Consider the following 18,116-nt stretch of genomic DNA (forward strand, 5'->3'; position numbering starts at 1 on the left):
ACTAACACTGAAGACAAAAATAAACTGATTCTCAATGTGGCTAAAATAAGTGATATTAACAATTATTGTGAAGGAGAATATAATTCCAACTTGTTTTTCAAAATGTTTCAGAGTAAAGAATGAGTGGAGTACCTCTTTGTGCCCAAATAACATAAATTATAACTTCTAAGTGCATAGTAAGAGATAGGACTTTGATTAATTAAGAATTAAAAAACAACTTCTTGTAATAATTGTACTCTTGGCAAGTATCTTTAAAACACCACAGATAGAGGAGTTTTATTAAATGATACAGACTTTTTTACTCCTCAAATTGTGATAGTATTATAAAAAAATAAACTAATACAAGTAGAATAGCAAGTTTATACCTATTTCAGAGTACTTGATAATTTATTTTAAATAATAACACTGCTCTATACTTTTCTTCAAAAAACAGAAGATCTACAGTTTGATTTTGTTTGACATGCATATACATTACTGAACACATTGACACTTTGTGAAATCAATTTATGTTTTGCAAATCAAATAATTCAACAAATGACTTCTAAATAAAATATTTCTAATTACATGTGATAAGCTAAAAACAAACAAACCTACACAGCAAAGCAATCATTTCCCAAACCTAGTCCATACACATATTCTTGAAAAGAATATAAACTAGTTTCTATGTTCCTGGCAAACCTCAGCCAATTTTATAGCATTGTAAAAAAGAAATGCAGAAGAGAGAAAAATCTGCCCAGAGACTAATTCTTCTTAAGAAAGGCCCTGCCATTGCTGCTTTTCACATTTCTATACAGTCAAGCCAAGAAAAGCATTCCTCAACAATGTGAATAATTTCATTACCTTTTATCATTAAATATCAAAACTAACCCTAGCCGTCTTTTGTCAAGTAATTTATGAATATTTATAGAATTTATTGAAAATATAAAAATTTTTGCTTCAAAATCAGCAAACATAGAACAATGAGTGAAAGGAAGCAAAGCAAAACAACACAAGTCAAAACAAAATTATCACATATTCATGGAATGATGTTGAAAAAAAAAAAAGAAACTTCTTACCGAGTACCCCAAGTCGATAGTTGACTGTGATGACGATCACATTGCCATAACTTGCCAAGACACTCCCATCATATAAATTTCCAGTCCCTTCCATATATGAGCCACCATGGATATATACCATCACCGGTTTGGGACCCCCACTGTCCCGAATATCTGAAAAACAAATGATTGGCAACTGTTCTTATCCTCTACATGCATAATGAAGCAGAGAATATATTTTCCAATTTAGAAACAAGAGGGCATGATTTTAACATAGTTCTTTAAATTGTTGTCTTCGTTAAAGTGTTTCTTAAGCAACTTGTATTAAGATCCATTGCTGAAAAAAGCAATAGATATCTGTTGTTTTCTTTCTAAAATTTTGTTAAATATTATAAAACTGAATTACAAAATTTGGAATAATTGCAAGTAGGTGTGAATTTCAGTGCTATTTTTAATTGATTTTTGATGTGACAGCAGAATTAAAAGAAATAATAGAATGATAATGATCTTAAAACTTCTTTTAACAATTGTTTAGACCTCCTATGGAATTTATGAGCCAAAAACTAAGGACAATGCTATCACTGCTATTATGAATAAAACACTCTTTTCCCATCTTAATTATGGTAAAGATTTATATTGACTGCATCATAATTACATTGAATAACTTATGCTCCAATTTAAGAACATAATTATAATATTATTTTACAGAATTTGAAAGAAGTATCATTTAACTATTCAAGTACTATCAGATGAATTGTAGGCAATAGAGTGCAAAAATCTATATTTTTATCTTTGTTGCATTTAGGGGACTTTCATTCAAATGATATTTTTCAGTTCCATTCCGGTCATCTGTTTATTCAAATTACCCTTATCCTTTGAAAGAAGAAAACTGACTGACACTTTGGCTCTATGATTTTGTCATGTAGACATTAGAAAAAATACAGCTAAGTTCAAGTGAACAAGTCTAAAGTTTAGAGTGATGTTGAAGTGATTTCTACAGTTCTAAATTTTAATCAAATGTATTTGCTTTTCTAAGATATTTTACCATGATTATGTAGCTTTCAACAGGGTCTAGAAATAATATATTAGGGAAACACTTGGTAATTTTAAATGGTAAAAAAATGTGTTAATTTCTAGAGACAAATGCTAAACTGTATATTGGTTAACACTGGAAGTGAAGTCACTCAACCGTGTCTGACCAATGGACTGAAGCCCACCAAGCTCCTTCATCCATGCTATTTTTCAGGTAAGAATACTGGAGTGGGTTGCCATTTTCTTCTCCAGGGGATCTTCTTGACCCAGGGATCAAACTCAGGTCTCCTGCATTGTAGGCAGACTCTACCATCTGAGCCACCAAGGACCTCATATTGGTTAACACGGTTTTAACTGTTATATAAATTGAAATATTTTATGTGTACATATATCTGTATGATTATGAACATGTACATATTTGAAACACTATTATATAATAGACCATGATCTCTTCTACCCACAATTGAAACCAAATTACACCCAGTGTATAATCTTTCTTTTTTAATGTTAATAGTAATAAAGTGTCATTTGAAAGTTAGGCTTTGTTTCTTTGCTTTTGACATATTTTATCAAATAAATCCCCTACATCATAACAATTGAGGTTTCAGTTTTCAGAATAGACTAATATGATACGAACTCATTGAAAAAGCTAGTGATAATTTAGAGGCTGCTTTACATTGTTGTTTAAAAAAAAAGGCGACTAGTAGAAATGCGTCGATTTTTCTACTATAATAATATTTTTTTTCAGTGAAAATCATTTTAAAATCAGGAACTGTAGCTCAACTTGTTTGTCCAGATTTTCAAGTTGGGAGAAATAGTTAATTGCAGAATTCAGAGACATTTTTAAATGTCTAGTTTAAATTTGACTTAATATCTAATATCAGTGTGAGTTTATCATACTCTCTCCTTCTCCCCAAAAATGTGTACTTGAGAAGTGTCTTATTTTTAACTGGTGAGAGGAGGATACTCTGACATAAAAACCATCTACTAGACACACCCTACATTTAGTGAAAAAACCTAAATGTATTTTCTCCTTGAATCCGTGAGAGGGAAAATTATATTCACTCATTTGTAAGACTTGGGGGACTCATAGACATTTTAGGCTTATAGGAAGAAACAATTCTGAAATTGTCAAACTCTCCTCAAATGCCTGTTCACTGCAAACAGTTTTAGCTTATTTTTCTAGTATGGCTGGCACTGAAGAAGCAATAATAAATTATTAAATTGAAATCATTAACTGACTATTCACAGCAGATACTGTACTTTGCTAATTGTATGCTTGGAGGTAGCACAGAGGGAGGCTGTTTCAGAATTCTTCTTTAATTAAAATTACATAGAATTACAAAGCACCAACTGTGAACAGTAATGAAATCTTGGCAGAACCATTCTGTTCACCTGTAAAACAATACAGGCACACATTGAGAAGACCTGCCACATCTTCTACACCTAATATAGCAGAATGGAGTAGACAGTGTCAGGATACACTGAAAATATGACAATAGATTCTATGAGGGACTCTAAATGGCATCTCTCTAGTTTTCTTTGAAAATTAGACTTGAAAGGATTACTGATTGATTGGGCTGATTCTAATTTCAAATTTGTCTTTCCAAACTTCTCAATGATTTCAACTTTGCTTAAGTACTTGAATGTGTCCAGCAGTTCTTTTCCAGAAAGTTCTATAAAATTCTGATGCTGTGTTCTAAACAGTATTTATTTTTGCTTGAAGGAACCCTGAAGTTAATGCTAGACATATTAATCACCAACATAGGCAAAATTTTTGTTCATAAAAATTCAATACTGCTAATAAAGTTTGGGAAATGCCATATTTATACTACAGAACAATTGCTAACTTTTGATAGTGCTTTATCAGAGTGGCTCACCTTTAGTGGCTCATTAAAAACTTTACTTTTGATAGCATTTTATCATAGGGTTCATCTTAGATTTTACTTTTCTTCATAGTCTACAGGTCTTTTCTGATGTAAATATAAATAGTAAATTGTTCAACTATAATAAAAATAACATAACAATAAAGGTAGATGGTTTAATATAAATATAAATTTTGATTTTAAAAAGAACTAGACTGCATAAAAAATTGATATACCAGATAACCTACTATTGAATAATATCAACCAATGCCATCATTTTAATAATAAAATTTGGAATAGCCACGTGGTCTTTAGTGCAAATATATTAGATGCAATAATTTATAATGAATTTATTAGAGCCATATTGTCCCTCTACTTTGTCTCATATGTTCCCTTAGAAATTAAGTGCATTTCACCTAAGATGGTTGACTTTGCCTGAACAGCTGCTACTGACCTTACTAAAATCAAAAGAATACTTTCAGAGACTAAAATACTAGCTCAGGTTTAGTAAAACTACAAATATTTCTAACATATGCTTATATTTTCTGTTATTTACAATGTCTTAAAGTTTTGCTAAGCATCTAGGTCTTTGAACTAAGTGGGAAGAAATACTATACACTGCTGATTATTTTTATTCTAAAATTTTTACAGTAAAAAACTCATCTTTTCAAGTTATAAACTAATAAACTGGAAACTGAGTAGGTATCTTGGTTTTAAATTTTAGTAACCGTTTTTTCTTTCTGATAAGTCAAAAATTTAAGCCAATGTAGCAAGTTCCAATAGTTCTAGAGCAGTCAATTGGGATTTATTTTTGCCTGACAACCGATGTTTGAAGTCATAATTCCCTTTAACAGTCCTGGAGAATAATTATTAGTCACATAACTCCTTGAACATGTTTACTGGTTTCTTTTTTCTTAAAGGACTCATAAAGTTTTTAATTGTCCATAATTTAGAATTTGGGGGCATTTAACAATTTTAAAATTGGGGGGTACTGCCTGAATCAAATCTTTCCCTGACACATTTAAAGATATTTCAATAAAATTTTTGCCCTCTACTCATTTGATGAACCTCAGTTATTATTCAAAGGTTTTTATCCTGGAGGCTTTTGAATTTATCCTTATCTTCTAAACAATTACACAAACAACACAGAGGAAAAAGAACTTGGACTGATTTCTTGGACTCTACACTTAGGAGCATTTAAAAATATTTACTGATTTGGTAACTCTTAGGGACTGGCTTAGTACTCAACCTAAATACTACCTGCCAATTTAAGTTAGGGTTTACGATATTTTTAATGGCTATTTGAAAATGTTAAATGTGCTTCAAATTATGTCTATGAGATATATTTACATTTACAGTGCTTAGTTCACTGTGGTTGTTCAGAGGTATCACTTCACTTGTAAACACGTAAATATCTTACTTGATGCTATTTTACCAAAAACAAAAAAAAGCAGCACATAAAATCAGCCATCAAAATATTTTTTTTAAATGGGATATGATGTAAACAAACGTTGTGAGTATTCTTGAAAAATTTGGAGTTTACAAAGTTACACACCAAGCAATCTGATAACAAATGTCTAAGATCTAAGCATTTTCAGAGGATTCAACAAATCTCAAGGTCCCCAAGTGTAAGTTGTTTTTATAGAGCACTAGGAACAACCCACGTCCTCAAGGTGAATAAATGTCTTTGATGTTTTAATTCTTCAGATTTCCAACAGGGTTAAAAAAATCACAATTTGTATTTTGATATTATAAATTTATTTTTAGCTATTTAGCACTCAAAATGACAATCTTGGGCAGCTATAAAGACTTATTTCAAGTATTAATGACTGTGCTGTATTTAACCTTTAACCTACTGGTGGTATTCATGGCAAATGAATATTTAATCAAATGTCATAAATTTCATTTAATCAAAACAATTCTTAAATGTTATAAAAACATTAACATCTAATAAAATTTTTAAATAGTAATTTGTATTTATAATTTTCTATTCTGAAGTAGTTTATTAAACATATATATCTTAACGAAATAATTTCAATTGTTTAGTAAAAACACATTCATAGTTGTTCCTCGTGGAACTAGCACTTTTGCTGGCCTGTGTGTGGATTATCTTCTTTTGGAAAATCTTTCTTAGCACATTATTGTTTTTATGAGATTTAATTTCCAAGGTTCTGGGAATTATTTTTAAACCTAGGATTACATTAGTCATCTCTATAAGAATCATAACTAGGGTGGCATTAAAAGAAAAAAAACTAATTGGAGGCAAAATGAACTGAAAGACTCAATAGGCCTCTCTAGACACTCCATTTAATACCAGGTAAAGGTACATAATGGAATGAGAAATCTCAAATCAATCTAGTGAGTACTTACATGTACAGAGTATATCAGAATTGTAAGTCATAAAAAAGTTGGAAAGAGAAAAGAATTTTTATATTAGTACAGTATAAAGACATTATTACTTATAGTTAGCAACAATCTGAAATTCAGAATATTTTACTTGCCAGTCTTCAAATTATGAGCCTTTGATATTAAAAGATATTAATTTAATCTTCTCAGGGTTCTTAAGTGGTTAAGTAAGGTTTACTACAATTATCGAAATAGGTGTATGCCTTTCACATCCATATTTTATCATTGATGTAATATTTAAGCACACAAACAGAAAACAGTATTTTTTTTAACCTAAATTATATTGCTCAAGAAACACTTTATATCAGCTTTTAGCTTGTCCTTCATTTTATTAGGTGTGGATTTTTTTTTAAAACAAATATAAAATGTCAAATGAAACATTTTGTATTGGGTAAAATATTTACATAGATTAGAAAACATGCAAAATGCATACAAAGAGACTACAGGGAAGAGATTGTTAGTTCAAAGAATATGGACAAGTTTCAGTCAAAATGTGGAATGAAACATATCAAAAGTCAGTTCAAGAAAACAACAACAAAAAATGCCCCTCTTTTTAAAACGTTGTAATGGTTGGCATCAAAATCAAAATTTAACATTCATTTTTTAAAAAATTAAAAATGTGTATTCATATGTAACAACAAGCAAGAAGACAAAACACATCAAAAACGGGAATTAAAAACAACTCTTCAAAAAAAGACAAGAAGCAAAAAAATAGAAAAGGGTGGAAAAAGTGATTGAGGCCCTTGTCATGCAAATAGATTGGGTGGAGAAAAATACCTTCATCTTCAGCACCGTCATTATCACCTAAATCATCTGTCTGTTTCTTTGTAAGGGGACCTAGGATTGAGAACGGAGAAATGGAGGGGGAAAAAAAAAAAAAGACAATTCAAGAATAAACAAGACTGAGGGGAAAAAATAAGTGCAAATACTAAAATTCTCAAGGATTATTTCCAAAAAGCGTGGGGGAGTGATTACATCAAAGTTGGTTATCTATTTTAAGAAAAAAAAAATTCCCTTTCCCCAAAATATCTCACAGATTTGGCTTGTGAATATATCCAGCATAAAAAATACATATGGTTTGAAAGTCACATCATAAGCAAAGGAAATGATTTTTTTTTAATACCAACTGCATACAAAAAAAGTAAACAGTTTTATTTTCTGAAAGAACTTAATTTATTCAGTGCCTTTTCTAATTTGAATTGGTGACAACAATAAAGAAAGTAGGCCAAACTCATTTATTAATTTGGGACAATATAATACCATTAGGGAAAACAGAGATATAAAAATTTTTAGGGTTTTTTCTTTTCTTTTTTTTTCTTCTGTTTTATTGTAAAAGCATTAACACTTAGGTTTTACACATTTTTATGTCATACATTTTTCAAAACTGTGATTTTTTTTTTAAAATTACTTGTCATTACACAAATATTTCCCCATGTGTTTTGATTAAGAAGTAGCTGTGGATTTAAAACCTTTGCAACTTGTTCAAGTGTATGAATAAATAATCTCATCACTTGGTAGAACAAAGGTACCACTGTAGAAGTCAGTGTTCGTAATTAAGGTAGTTACAGAGTCAGGCCTTATATTTCATAATCAATTTAGAAATATAATGAATTATGCCCTAGTGCAATTTCATGCCCAGTGTAGTTATTTATAATGGGATCATGTTTTAGGATAATAATTGTATTAAAATACTGTGAATGTTTAATAAATGTTTTATTATTCTTAACAATATTAATTTGCTAAGAATAAAGTAGGACACCAAAGGGGAAGTCAAAGGCCATATGAAAGTAATTTTAAGCATCACATAATTGACATATTCAGCACACAAAAAAGCATGTGAAGCCCTACATTTCTTTTTGTTTCCACAACCATTTAATTTGTATGGCATTTCATAATTCTCATGCAAAAAGCAATCATTACAAACGCATAACACTCAAGTTAAAAGACAGCCAACCACATAACCATAAGCAAGAGAATTTTGTCATGCATAAAATAACAGTTATAGAAAAAGGAAGGAAAAAAAGAGGACTGAACACCATATGTTGATTTTAATAATATAAATAGTAAAGAAGCAGGCATTAATTCTAAGCACACTTGAAAGGAAGGGACTGTTAAACATTTTGAGAAAGTTTTCTAAGTCTTTTCAGCGATTACCATGTATTATTTGTAATTCAAAACTACATTTAATATCACAGCCTTCAGAGAATAAAAAACACCATCCCAGAAAACAGAAGGAAAAAAATGAGGAGACATATATGAGTATCATCAGCTCAGAGGGACAGCCTTGAAAAATAGTAATAACTGGCAAAGATCAAAGATTGGAAATAGAGAAATTGATGATGTAACAAAAGGGACCCATTGATTACTCTATTGTTAGGTCATAGTTTCAAGGCCATTCCTGATACAGAGGAGCGCTACACAGAAAATTAAATGGCAAATGTCAAAGTCCTGCAAGTAATCATTCCATTGAGAAGAAAAACTAGATGAAAGCAATAGTTTACAATTAGCACTCCTTTGCAAGTTCACAGAAATCAAAATTTCTCAAATATAACCCTGTTTAAATGAAGAAAGTGTCCTCAGTATTATATGATGTTCATGCAACAATGTTGCTGCATTTCTGAAAAATAGAAAAACATTAATTTCGATTTAAAAATTACTGTATCAGAACTATATTTGAAATATTGAATATCTTACATCATGTAAAATATTAGACTTAGAAACATGTTTAACTTTTCTGTAATTACCTAAAGGAATAAATTAATAAACCTCAACAAATATATTGTCTTGCATTTCTATTTTCAACGACACCGTATAAAAATTATGGTTTTATTTACTAGTTAACAACACAGATTAAAGTACAGGATAGTTTTTATTGATGCCAAAATACATCTGTTTTCCAATTTTAGCTAAATTACTTTATTTGCTTAACTCTTGGCTATATTGCTGCTGCTGCTAAGTCACTTCAGTCGTGTCCGACTCTGTGTGACCCCATAGACGGAAGCCCACCAGGCTCCCCCATCCCTGGGATTCTCCAGGCAAGAACACTGGAGTGGGCTGCCATTTCCTTCTCCAATGTGTGAAAGTGAAAAGTGAAACTGAAGTCGCTCCAACCCTTAGCGACCCCATGGACTGCAGCCTACCAGCCTCCTCCATCCATGGGATTTTCCAGGCAAGAGTACTGGAGTGGCTTGCCACTGCCTTCTCCGCTTGGCTATATTAGGAAACCCTTAGTGTGAGCTCAAATTTTTCTTTGCTAAATTGTTATTTCAATAATTTTTGAAGACAAACGTAAACTCTATCACAATTACATTAAGTGTGTGGATATGTATCTCTCTTGGAAGATATCTTTCTTTCTCCTCTTAGGGTGCCCAAGGCAATTTACATGATTCCTTTGGGAAATCATCAGGTTCTACAGCCAAGAGTCAGTAATTTTACATACTTTGTTGCTGCTGCTACTGCTGAGTTGCTTCAGTCGTGTCTGACTCTGTGCGACCCCATTGACAGCAGCCCATAAGGCTCCCCCATCTCTGGGATTCTCCAGGCAAGAACGCTGGAGTGGGTTGCCATTTCCTTCTCCAATGCATGAAAGTGAAAAGTGAAAGAGAAGTCACTCAGTCGTGTCCGACTCTTAGCGACCCCATGGACTGCAGCCCACCAGACTCCTCTGTCCATGGGATTTTCCAGGCAAGAGTACTGGAGTGGGGTGCCATTGCCTTCTCCCAATTTTACATACTTCACACACAAACAAAATTGTTAGCTCTTGGTCTACATGAGATAAAATAGCAAAAAAATTTTATTAACACAATGTCTCCCAGTTGTTTGCATGGCAAACATAGTTCTCAGTTGCTATTTGCCTCTGGGTCTATATTAGCAGATAAACCAGAGAAATGATACTACGTCTGTGGGAGAACTTTTCCACACAGGGAATGGCTGAACCAGCTTTTTGCTACATTATTTATACTAACTTTTCATATTCAGAGAGTTGCAATGATTTTAATTGATGTGAGATAAGGATTACATATATACACTGCATGGAACATCTTTTAGTGTAGCAAATATGAAGGGTTAGAAACATACAGATACTGCTTCAGCATCATGTACAGATGAGGGCATCATTATTCAAAGGAAGGGTTAAGCCACTTTCTCAACTAAATAATTCCATTTATTGAATACTATTTGAGAAAAAAGAAAGTGAAGTCACTCAGTTGTGTCCAACTCTTTGTGACCCCATGGACTGTAGCCTACCAGGCTCCTCTGTCCATGGAATTTTCCAGGTGAGAGTACTGGAGTGGGTTGCCATTTCCTTCTCCAGGCTATCTTCCTGACCCACGGATCGAACCTGGGTCTGCTGCATTGCAAGCAGACGCTTTACCATCAGAGCCACCAGGGAAACCCTGGTGAATACTATTTAGTAGGTTTTATTTAAAATCTTTTTATTGGATGATATTAAATTTTTTCCACATTATGGGTTTCAGTAGCATTTTAGATTTTAGTGGGTCAAGTACAGTTGGGTTTTCTTAACATCAAGAATTTTTCACACATCTGATTTTTTGAAGGGTACCTGGGAAGAAGGGCTGATAATTTCTCAGCAAGAAAAGAAAAAAAGGATTATAAAAAGAAAGAAAACAGATTTCCTTTATCTTATGTACCTAAAGGCACCGAGAATAAATATCTGAGAGGTTTTGGGTTGCAAACTGAGAAACTAGAGTAAATATGTTTATGGATTCTATAGATATCTCTACATGATCTCAAGATTCATCATTCCCAGGCAGGAAAGAAAACCATTTTCTTGATCTCTCTTCTTTCTAGAATATTAGCAGCTCTGTCTCACTTTTCCTTTATTTCAATGTTACTGTTGATGTAATTACTGATGCTAAAAAATTTAAGTAGAAATATTTTAAGGGGTAATAGTCATTAAAAATAAGCAACCACTATTTAGAGACTGAGATTCCAGCAAGCTGATCACCATGATTTCCTCAAAGGGCAAAACATTTACTGTTCATCATAAATAACAATCATTATCAACATTCCAACCACAGCTTATGCTTCTTTTAAACTACAAATAGTGCATCTTTAAAACCAGCAGTTTAAATGGGCATCTTAAATCATCAAAGTATAAAGGAAATGAGTCCTCTAAAACCTGAGTGTGGAAGTGATTTATTCTATATTGAAACTCCATAGGGTCTGTCCTCCTTGAGGAACTCACTCATACCTCTTATGAGAGTTAATAAGAAAGCAGATCACATGCCTTTTTGAAACGAAGTGAGAGCAATTACTATATTTTATATCTCCCACAGACAATAAATACATTCAGTGGTTAAACAACAGGACTAAGAAAGGTACAGGAACTCCTAACCATGAACTTTGAACTCATTTAAATCCAAAATAGTTCCTTTTCTATTAAGCATAATTCAAAGTATCATCCTTTACAAAAGATGCATGATGCATTCTTACATTTCAGAATCTGACCACAGTGCCTTTTATATTTTGAAAAAGGAATAAAAATATCAGCATTTCTCTGTAGTTAACTGTAGAATAATTATGAGCACCGAAATAATTACTATCCACCCACATTAAAGTTTCTTTTTGTCATTCCCTTTGATGAAGGTCTAATATACTTTAGGTCTCAAATACATTAGTACTGATTACAAATTCCTTCATTACAGGTTCAAATCAACAGAAATTATTCGTACTTTGTGTCACATATCTGCAAAAATAGGCAAGTAGGTTGAGGGTATCATTAGGCTCTGATTCAGAAAGCTGTTCATGAGAAATGTGTCCTTCTTAAGAGAATACATGTGGAATTTTTAGAATTATTGAGAGCTCCAGGCTCCAGTGAGTCCCATCATGATAGAGATGGAGAGCCCTGGCTAAAGACACTGCTGTACTCTTTCCCAGCCCTCTTTACCCAACAGTTTTTGAGGTAAACTGACTGTAAGAGATTCCTAAGGCAGTTTCCACAGAATGGGAAAATCTAAGAATGTTGTCATTGTTATTTTGGAGCCACTGGAAGCAGGCTAAATCTTTTCAGGGATGTTGTTAGGACAAATTTATTTACAAAACCAAGATCAAGGATGTAAAAATCTAACTATGTCTGAAGAATATATGGAGGAAAACACTAGACTTCAATACATTTTAAATAAAAACAGTAGTATATTACTATATCTGATTTTTTCCAAATTGATAAACATTTAAATACAATGACTTTAAGAAATCAAATATCACAACAATTGGTGTCATTGAAAAGGTTTAAGAATGTAGACATATGTGAAAGTAGTTGACTTGGAATAATACTCATTAATTTACTAATACTATACTACTTAAAGTTATCACACTTCTTAATCGATTATATCAACATGTATCAAAATATTATAGTGAAAATATTTTTCCTGAAAAATTTTCAATGAAAAAATATTTTTGAATAATGCCATAAATCCACATTATGATAAAATTAAAATGTAATGCAAACAGCTGTAATGAGATACTAGAAGCAAACTTTGGAACAACTGATAGTTTTCAAAGAATCCATCTATTGTGCAAATTTTGATGGCACTAGTATCTCATTCATGACATTTCAGTATCCTTTAGGTAAGCTGACTGTTTACGCTAGTGGTTCATATGTACACATGCTATGGAAATCGATTTCCAAGGTTATGAAAGCAGTAGCATTCTCTATATTTATCTTTGTGCTTGAAGAAGTTGCCAATATGAACACAAAACATATTACCTCAGACAGTTCTTTAGGGAAGAATACAGATAAAAACACGATGTTTGGGAAAAAAAGAGACACTGTTGTTAGAATCCATAAAGAGAGGAAGAACAATTTTGGGTGGTCCCAGAGTGTTTTAAATAGTGTTCTTAGTGTTTTAAATAACACTAAGAAGTGCTTATTTATATTTATATGAAAAGTGAGTTTTTTCTTCATAAAATTATTTTGACTGCAACACTTTAGATAAACTGGAAATAGAACTGCCATACAACCCAGCAATCACACTCCTGGGCATACACACCGAGGAAACCAGAATTGAAAGAGACACATGTACTCCAATGTTCATCACAGCACTGTTTGTAATAGCCAGGACATGGAAGCAACCTTGATGTCCATCTGCAGATGAATGGATAAGAAAGCTGTGGTACATTTACACAATGGAGTATTACTCAGCAATTAAAAAGAATACATTTGAATCAGTTACAATGAGGTGGATGAAACTGGAGCCTATTATACAGAGTGAAGTAAGCCAGAAAGAAAAACAACAATACAGTATATTAACACACATATATGGAATTTAGAAAGATGATAACGATAACCCTGTATACGAGACAGCAAAAGAGACACAGATGTATAGAACAGTCTTTTGGACTCTGGGAGAGGGCGAGGGTGGGATGATTTGGGAGAATGGCATTGAAATATGTATGTTATCATACGTGAAATGAATCGCCAGTCCAAGTTCGATGCATGATACAAGATGCTCGGGGCTGGTGTAATGGGATGAATCAGAGGGATGGGATGGGGACGGAGGTGGGAGGGGGGTTCAAGATGTAGAACATATGTACACCTGGGGCAGATTCATGTCAATGTATGACAAAACTAATACAATAATGTAAAGTAATTAGCCTCCAATTAAAATAAATTAAAAGAGAAAAAAAATAAAAATAAATAAATAAATAAAGTCAAAAGCATTCCTGTCTAAAATAAAAATTATAAGATCTGGGGGAAATTTTTAACTAGATAAAAAGTAAACTAGGCTAACCCCTAATTTGAACATCACCAAATTTACACATGCTCATTATTTTTTAACACTATATTTGTTTGATTAAAAAATGCAGATGCAATATTTCATAGCTTGAAGAATGTCAGAATAATGTTCCTTTCCCATCTGAGACAATGTGGCTCTCTGCTATATAAACCTTTCAGTACTTTGTGAGGATACATTCTATACTGCCCTAGCTTTTCACATATTATCCAGAGATATACTTGGAGTATGACGAGGATACAAGTGCCATTAGATGCTCAGAGATATCTCAGCTTGGCTAGATGATTGGGATGGCATCAATAGTCCAACTTCCCTCTTATGACTTCCAATATTCAGTCATTCAACAAATGTTTAATATTTTATATCCATCCTCTAGACATATGGTGGGCAAAAAAAGCAAGACATTTGCCCTTATGAAAATTTCTTTTGTGGAGAAAGAAACACTGAACAAATAATCACACACGTAAGTGCATATTCAAAAACTGTGTTAAGGATATTAAGTCTTGATGTTACCAGATGTTATACAAGGTGATCTGGTTCAGCCCAGGCAGTTTTCACTGAATAAGTGCAATGTAGCATGATTACTGAAGGATAAGTGAGTACTAAGCAGGAAAAAAGGCTGCAGATAGGTAAGTAGGTGGAAAGATGTCCGACAGAAAAATATAGTACGTGTAAAGTCTGAAAATGAGAGGGAACCTGAAGGTCAGTGTGGCTGCCATCTATGGTGTAGAACAGAGTAGTGGGTAATGACAATGAAGAGACAGACAGGCATCATCCCGAGCATGCAGCTCTTTCAGTCTGGGGAATTTTTTCTTAATCCTAAAAGCAACATGAAGCCATTTAAAAGATTTAAGCACAAACTGATAAACTCTGCTCTATTTGAATCTTAAACATAAAATCAGAAAGAGGCAAAGTCATTCTAATAAATATGACAGAGGAAATTTTATATAGGTTTTGGATTATATTTTTTATCAGACAAAAATAGCTATATTAGAAGAAATTAGATCAGGAAAAGGAGACTACAGTATCTTATTCTATTTCTGTTTGCAAATATGTCACCAAAAAATGAAATCTATAACACTAGCATATCTGAGATTTTATAAATATTTTAAAGCTTTCTATTAAATCCATACTTGGATTTATTTTGCCTGAAAATTAACATACAGAGAATTAATATATCCTAATTATTCTTATATTCATAGACAAATATATCCCACAAGCTAATCCTTCTTGGATATTTCATTTCCATCTCAGTATATCAGGGATGCCCAACATGTCTACCTCAAAGTCAGTTTTAACTCCTATCATAGGTTTTGCTTTTTCTTTGTTTCTAAACTATAAATCTATAAATAATCTTGAACCATTTCTTCTTCTTCCCTTTTGCCTTAACCAGACTTCATTAATTTTTCAATAGAAATTTTGTTCCTGTCACTTTTTCCCAAAACTATTATTAGCCTGGTCTGTGGCCACTGTTACCATATGCTTGAATTATTATAGTAGTCTTATAGTTGCTCCCACTGTTATCCAGACTCTAGACTGTCTCCCAAGTCATCCTGTAGTCCATAAATCTTCGAATTAGTAGATTACAATAGTTGTGAACCAAAAAAGAAAAAGATTTAATAATCATCATCAACTAAAATGTACACACATTCAACTCTTTCTAAGACTAAAATTGCAAGCACTCCAAGGGAATGGGACTGTAAAAGCATGTACAACAATTTTGTACTGTGAGTTTTAAAATAGTTATAAAGACAGATGAAAACTAAATATACTTTAACACTCATTTTGATGTTTTAGAAATTCATGAGCAAAAATAAGATTTTTTAAAATTCAAAATGGAAACAAATCATGTAAAATATGCTTTTTAAAAACAGTTCAGATTAGTGTTTATTAAACACTACTTTCGTTGTTTCACTGCTCTGTTAAAAAACGTTTACTATCTCCTTATTTTGTATTCAGTTCAGTTCAGTTCAGTTCAGTCGCTCAGTCGTGTCCGACTCTCCGCGACCCCATGAATCACAGCATGCCAGGCCTCCCTGTCCATCACCAACTCCCGGAGTTCACTCAAACTCATGTCCACAGAGTCGGTGATGCCATCCAGCCATCTCATTCTCCGTGCTCCCCTTCTCCTCCCGCCCCCAACCTTTCCCAGCATCAGAGTCTTTTCCAGTGAGTCAACTCGTCGCATGAGGTGGCCAAAGTATTGCAGTTTCAGCTTTAGCATCAGTCCCTCCAATGAACATCCAGGATTGATCTCCTCTAGAATGGACTGGTTGGATCTCCTTGCAGTATAAGGGACTCTCAAGAGTCTTCTCCAACACCACAGTTCAAAAGCATCGATTCTTCGGCGGTCAGCCTTCTTCACAGTCCAACTATTACCTTAGACTAAATGCCCAAGACTGAACCAAAGGACACTCCTATTCTTTCTAGATTTCATCTTTTCATTCTACAGCTTTCCAAAATAAATCACATCTGAATTCTAATAAATATTTGAAGAAGAGCTAACACCAATTCTTTATAAACTCTCCCAAAAAAGATAAGAGAAGAGAAAGTTTCAAGATTCATGATGCAAAGCCAGCATTACTCTGATATCAAGATCAAACAGACTACAAGAAAAGAAAATTATAGGAATATCCCTGATGAACGTAGATGTAAAACTTCTCAACAAAATTTTAGCAAACCAAATTTAATAATATATTAAAGGAATCACATACCATGGTTGAAATGGGATTTATTCAATGATTTATTGAACCATTCAAGGATGGTTCAATACTCACAAATTAATATGATGACACCACATTAATAAAGTAAAAGATATAAGTCAAAGATTATCTAAATAGACACAGAAAAAGTACTTGGAAAAATTATGTATCTTTTCATGATAAAAACAAAAACCAAAAAACTTTTATTAAATTGTAAGGGGGAAGGTATCTTAGCCTAACAAGAGTTCTGTATAACAGACAAGTGTATAGCTAAAATCATATTCATTAGTGAATCACTGAAAGTTCTTCCTCTAAGATCAGAAACCAGAAAAGGATGCTTACTTTCACCACTTTTTTCAACATAGTACTTGAAGTTCCATCCAAAATAATTAGACAAGAAAAAGAAAGAAAATATATCCATCAGATAAGAATAAGCAAAAACTATTTGCAAATGACCTGATATCATATATAGAAACCTTTAAAGTTTCCACGCAAAATACTGCTAACATTAATAAATTATTTCAGTAAAGTTTCAGAATACAAAATCAATATATAAAAATCAGTGGTGTTTCTATAGCAATGAAGTATGAGAAAGAGAATTTATGAAAATAATCTGACATATAACACCATCAAAAAATTAAAATTCTTAGTAATATGTTTAACCAAGGCAAAATATTTATACAGTAAAAATTATAAACAATGATGGAAGAAATTGAAGAGGACCCAAATAAATGGAAAGATATTCCATGTTCATAAACTGAAAGAATTAATATTTTGAAAAAGCCCATACTACTCGAAGGGATCTACAGATTCAGTGCAATACCTATCAAAATTCTAGTGACATTTTTTCACAGAAATAGAACAAAAAATTCTAAAATCTGTATGAAACCCCTAAGATTCCAAATAACCCAAACAGTTTTGAGAAAGAGTAACAAAGCTGGAGGTGTCACACTTACTGACTTCAAAGTGTACTGCAAAGCTATAGTAATCAAAACAGTATGCACTCATATAAAAAATAGATACACACATCAGTAGAACAGAATAAAGACTCCAGAAGTAAACACATGCATAAATGGTCAATTAATTTTCAACGATGGAGCCTAGAATATACTATAGAGAAAGGATAGTTTCCTCAATAAACAATGTTGGGAAAACTGGACAGCTACATGCAAAAGAATGAAATAACCCCCCATCTTACATCATTCACAAAAACATAATAATGCATTAATAAAAATACATTAAAAATACATTTATTAATAAAAATTAATAATACATTAATAAAAACTCACAATGCATTGTGACTTGAAAACAAAACATGAAACA

General features: G+C 32.4%; 1 protein-coding gene across 1 annotated transcript in view; it reads right to left on the reverse strand.

The window, feature by feature from the left end:
* Window positions 1-877: 877 nt before the first annotated feature.
* The window catches only part of LOC148778830 (neuroligin-1-like), a 268,159-nt gene continuing 250,920 nt past the window's right edge, over window positions 878-18,116 (reverse strand). Inside the window, exon 3 of the mRNA XM_088842555.1 lies at window positions 878-1,208. Coding sequence (XP_088698681.1) covers window positions 994-1,208 — 215 coding nt within the window. The 3' untranslated portion in view covers window positions 878-993. The remainder of the gene's footprint in view (window positions 1,209-18,116) is intronic.

This window comes from Moschus berezovskii, chromosome 1, assembly GCF_049115385.1.
Source record: "Moschus berezovskii isolate FMDL1 chromosome 1, NW_MosBer_1.0, whole genome shotgun sequence".
In the NCBI taxonomy this organism is placed as follows: domain Eukaryota; kingdom Metazoa; phylum Chordata; class Mammalia; order Artiodactyla; family Moschidae; genus Moschus; species Moschus berezovskii.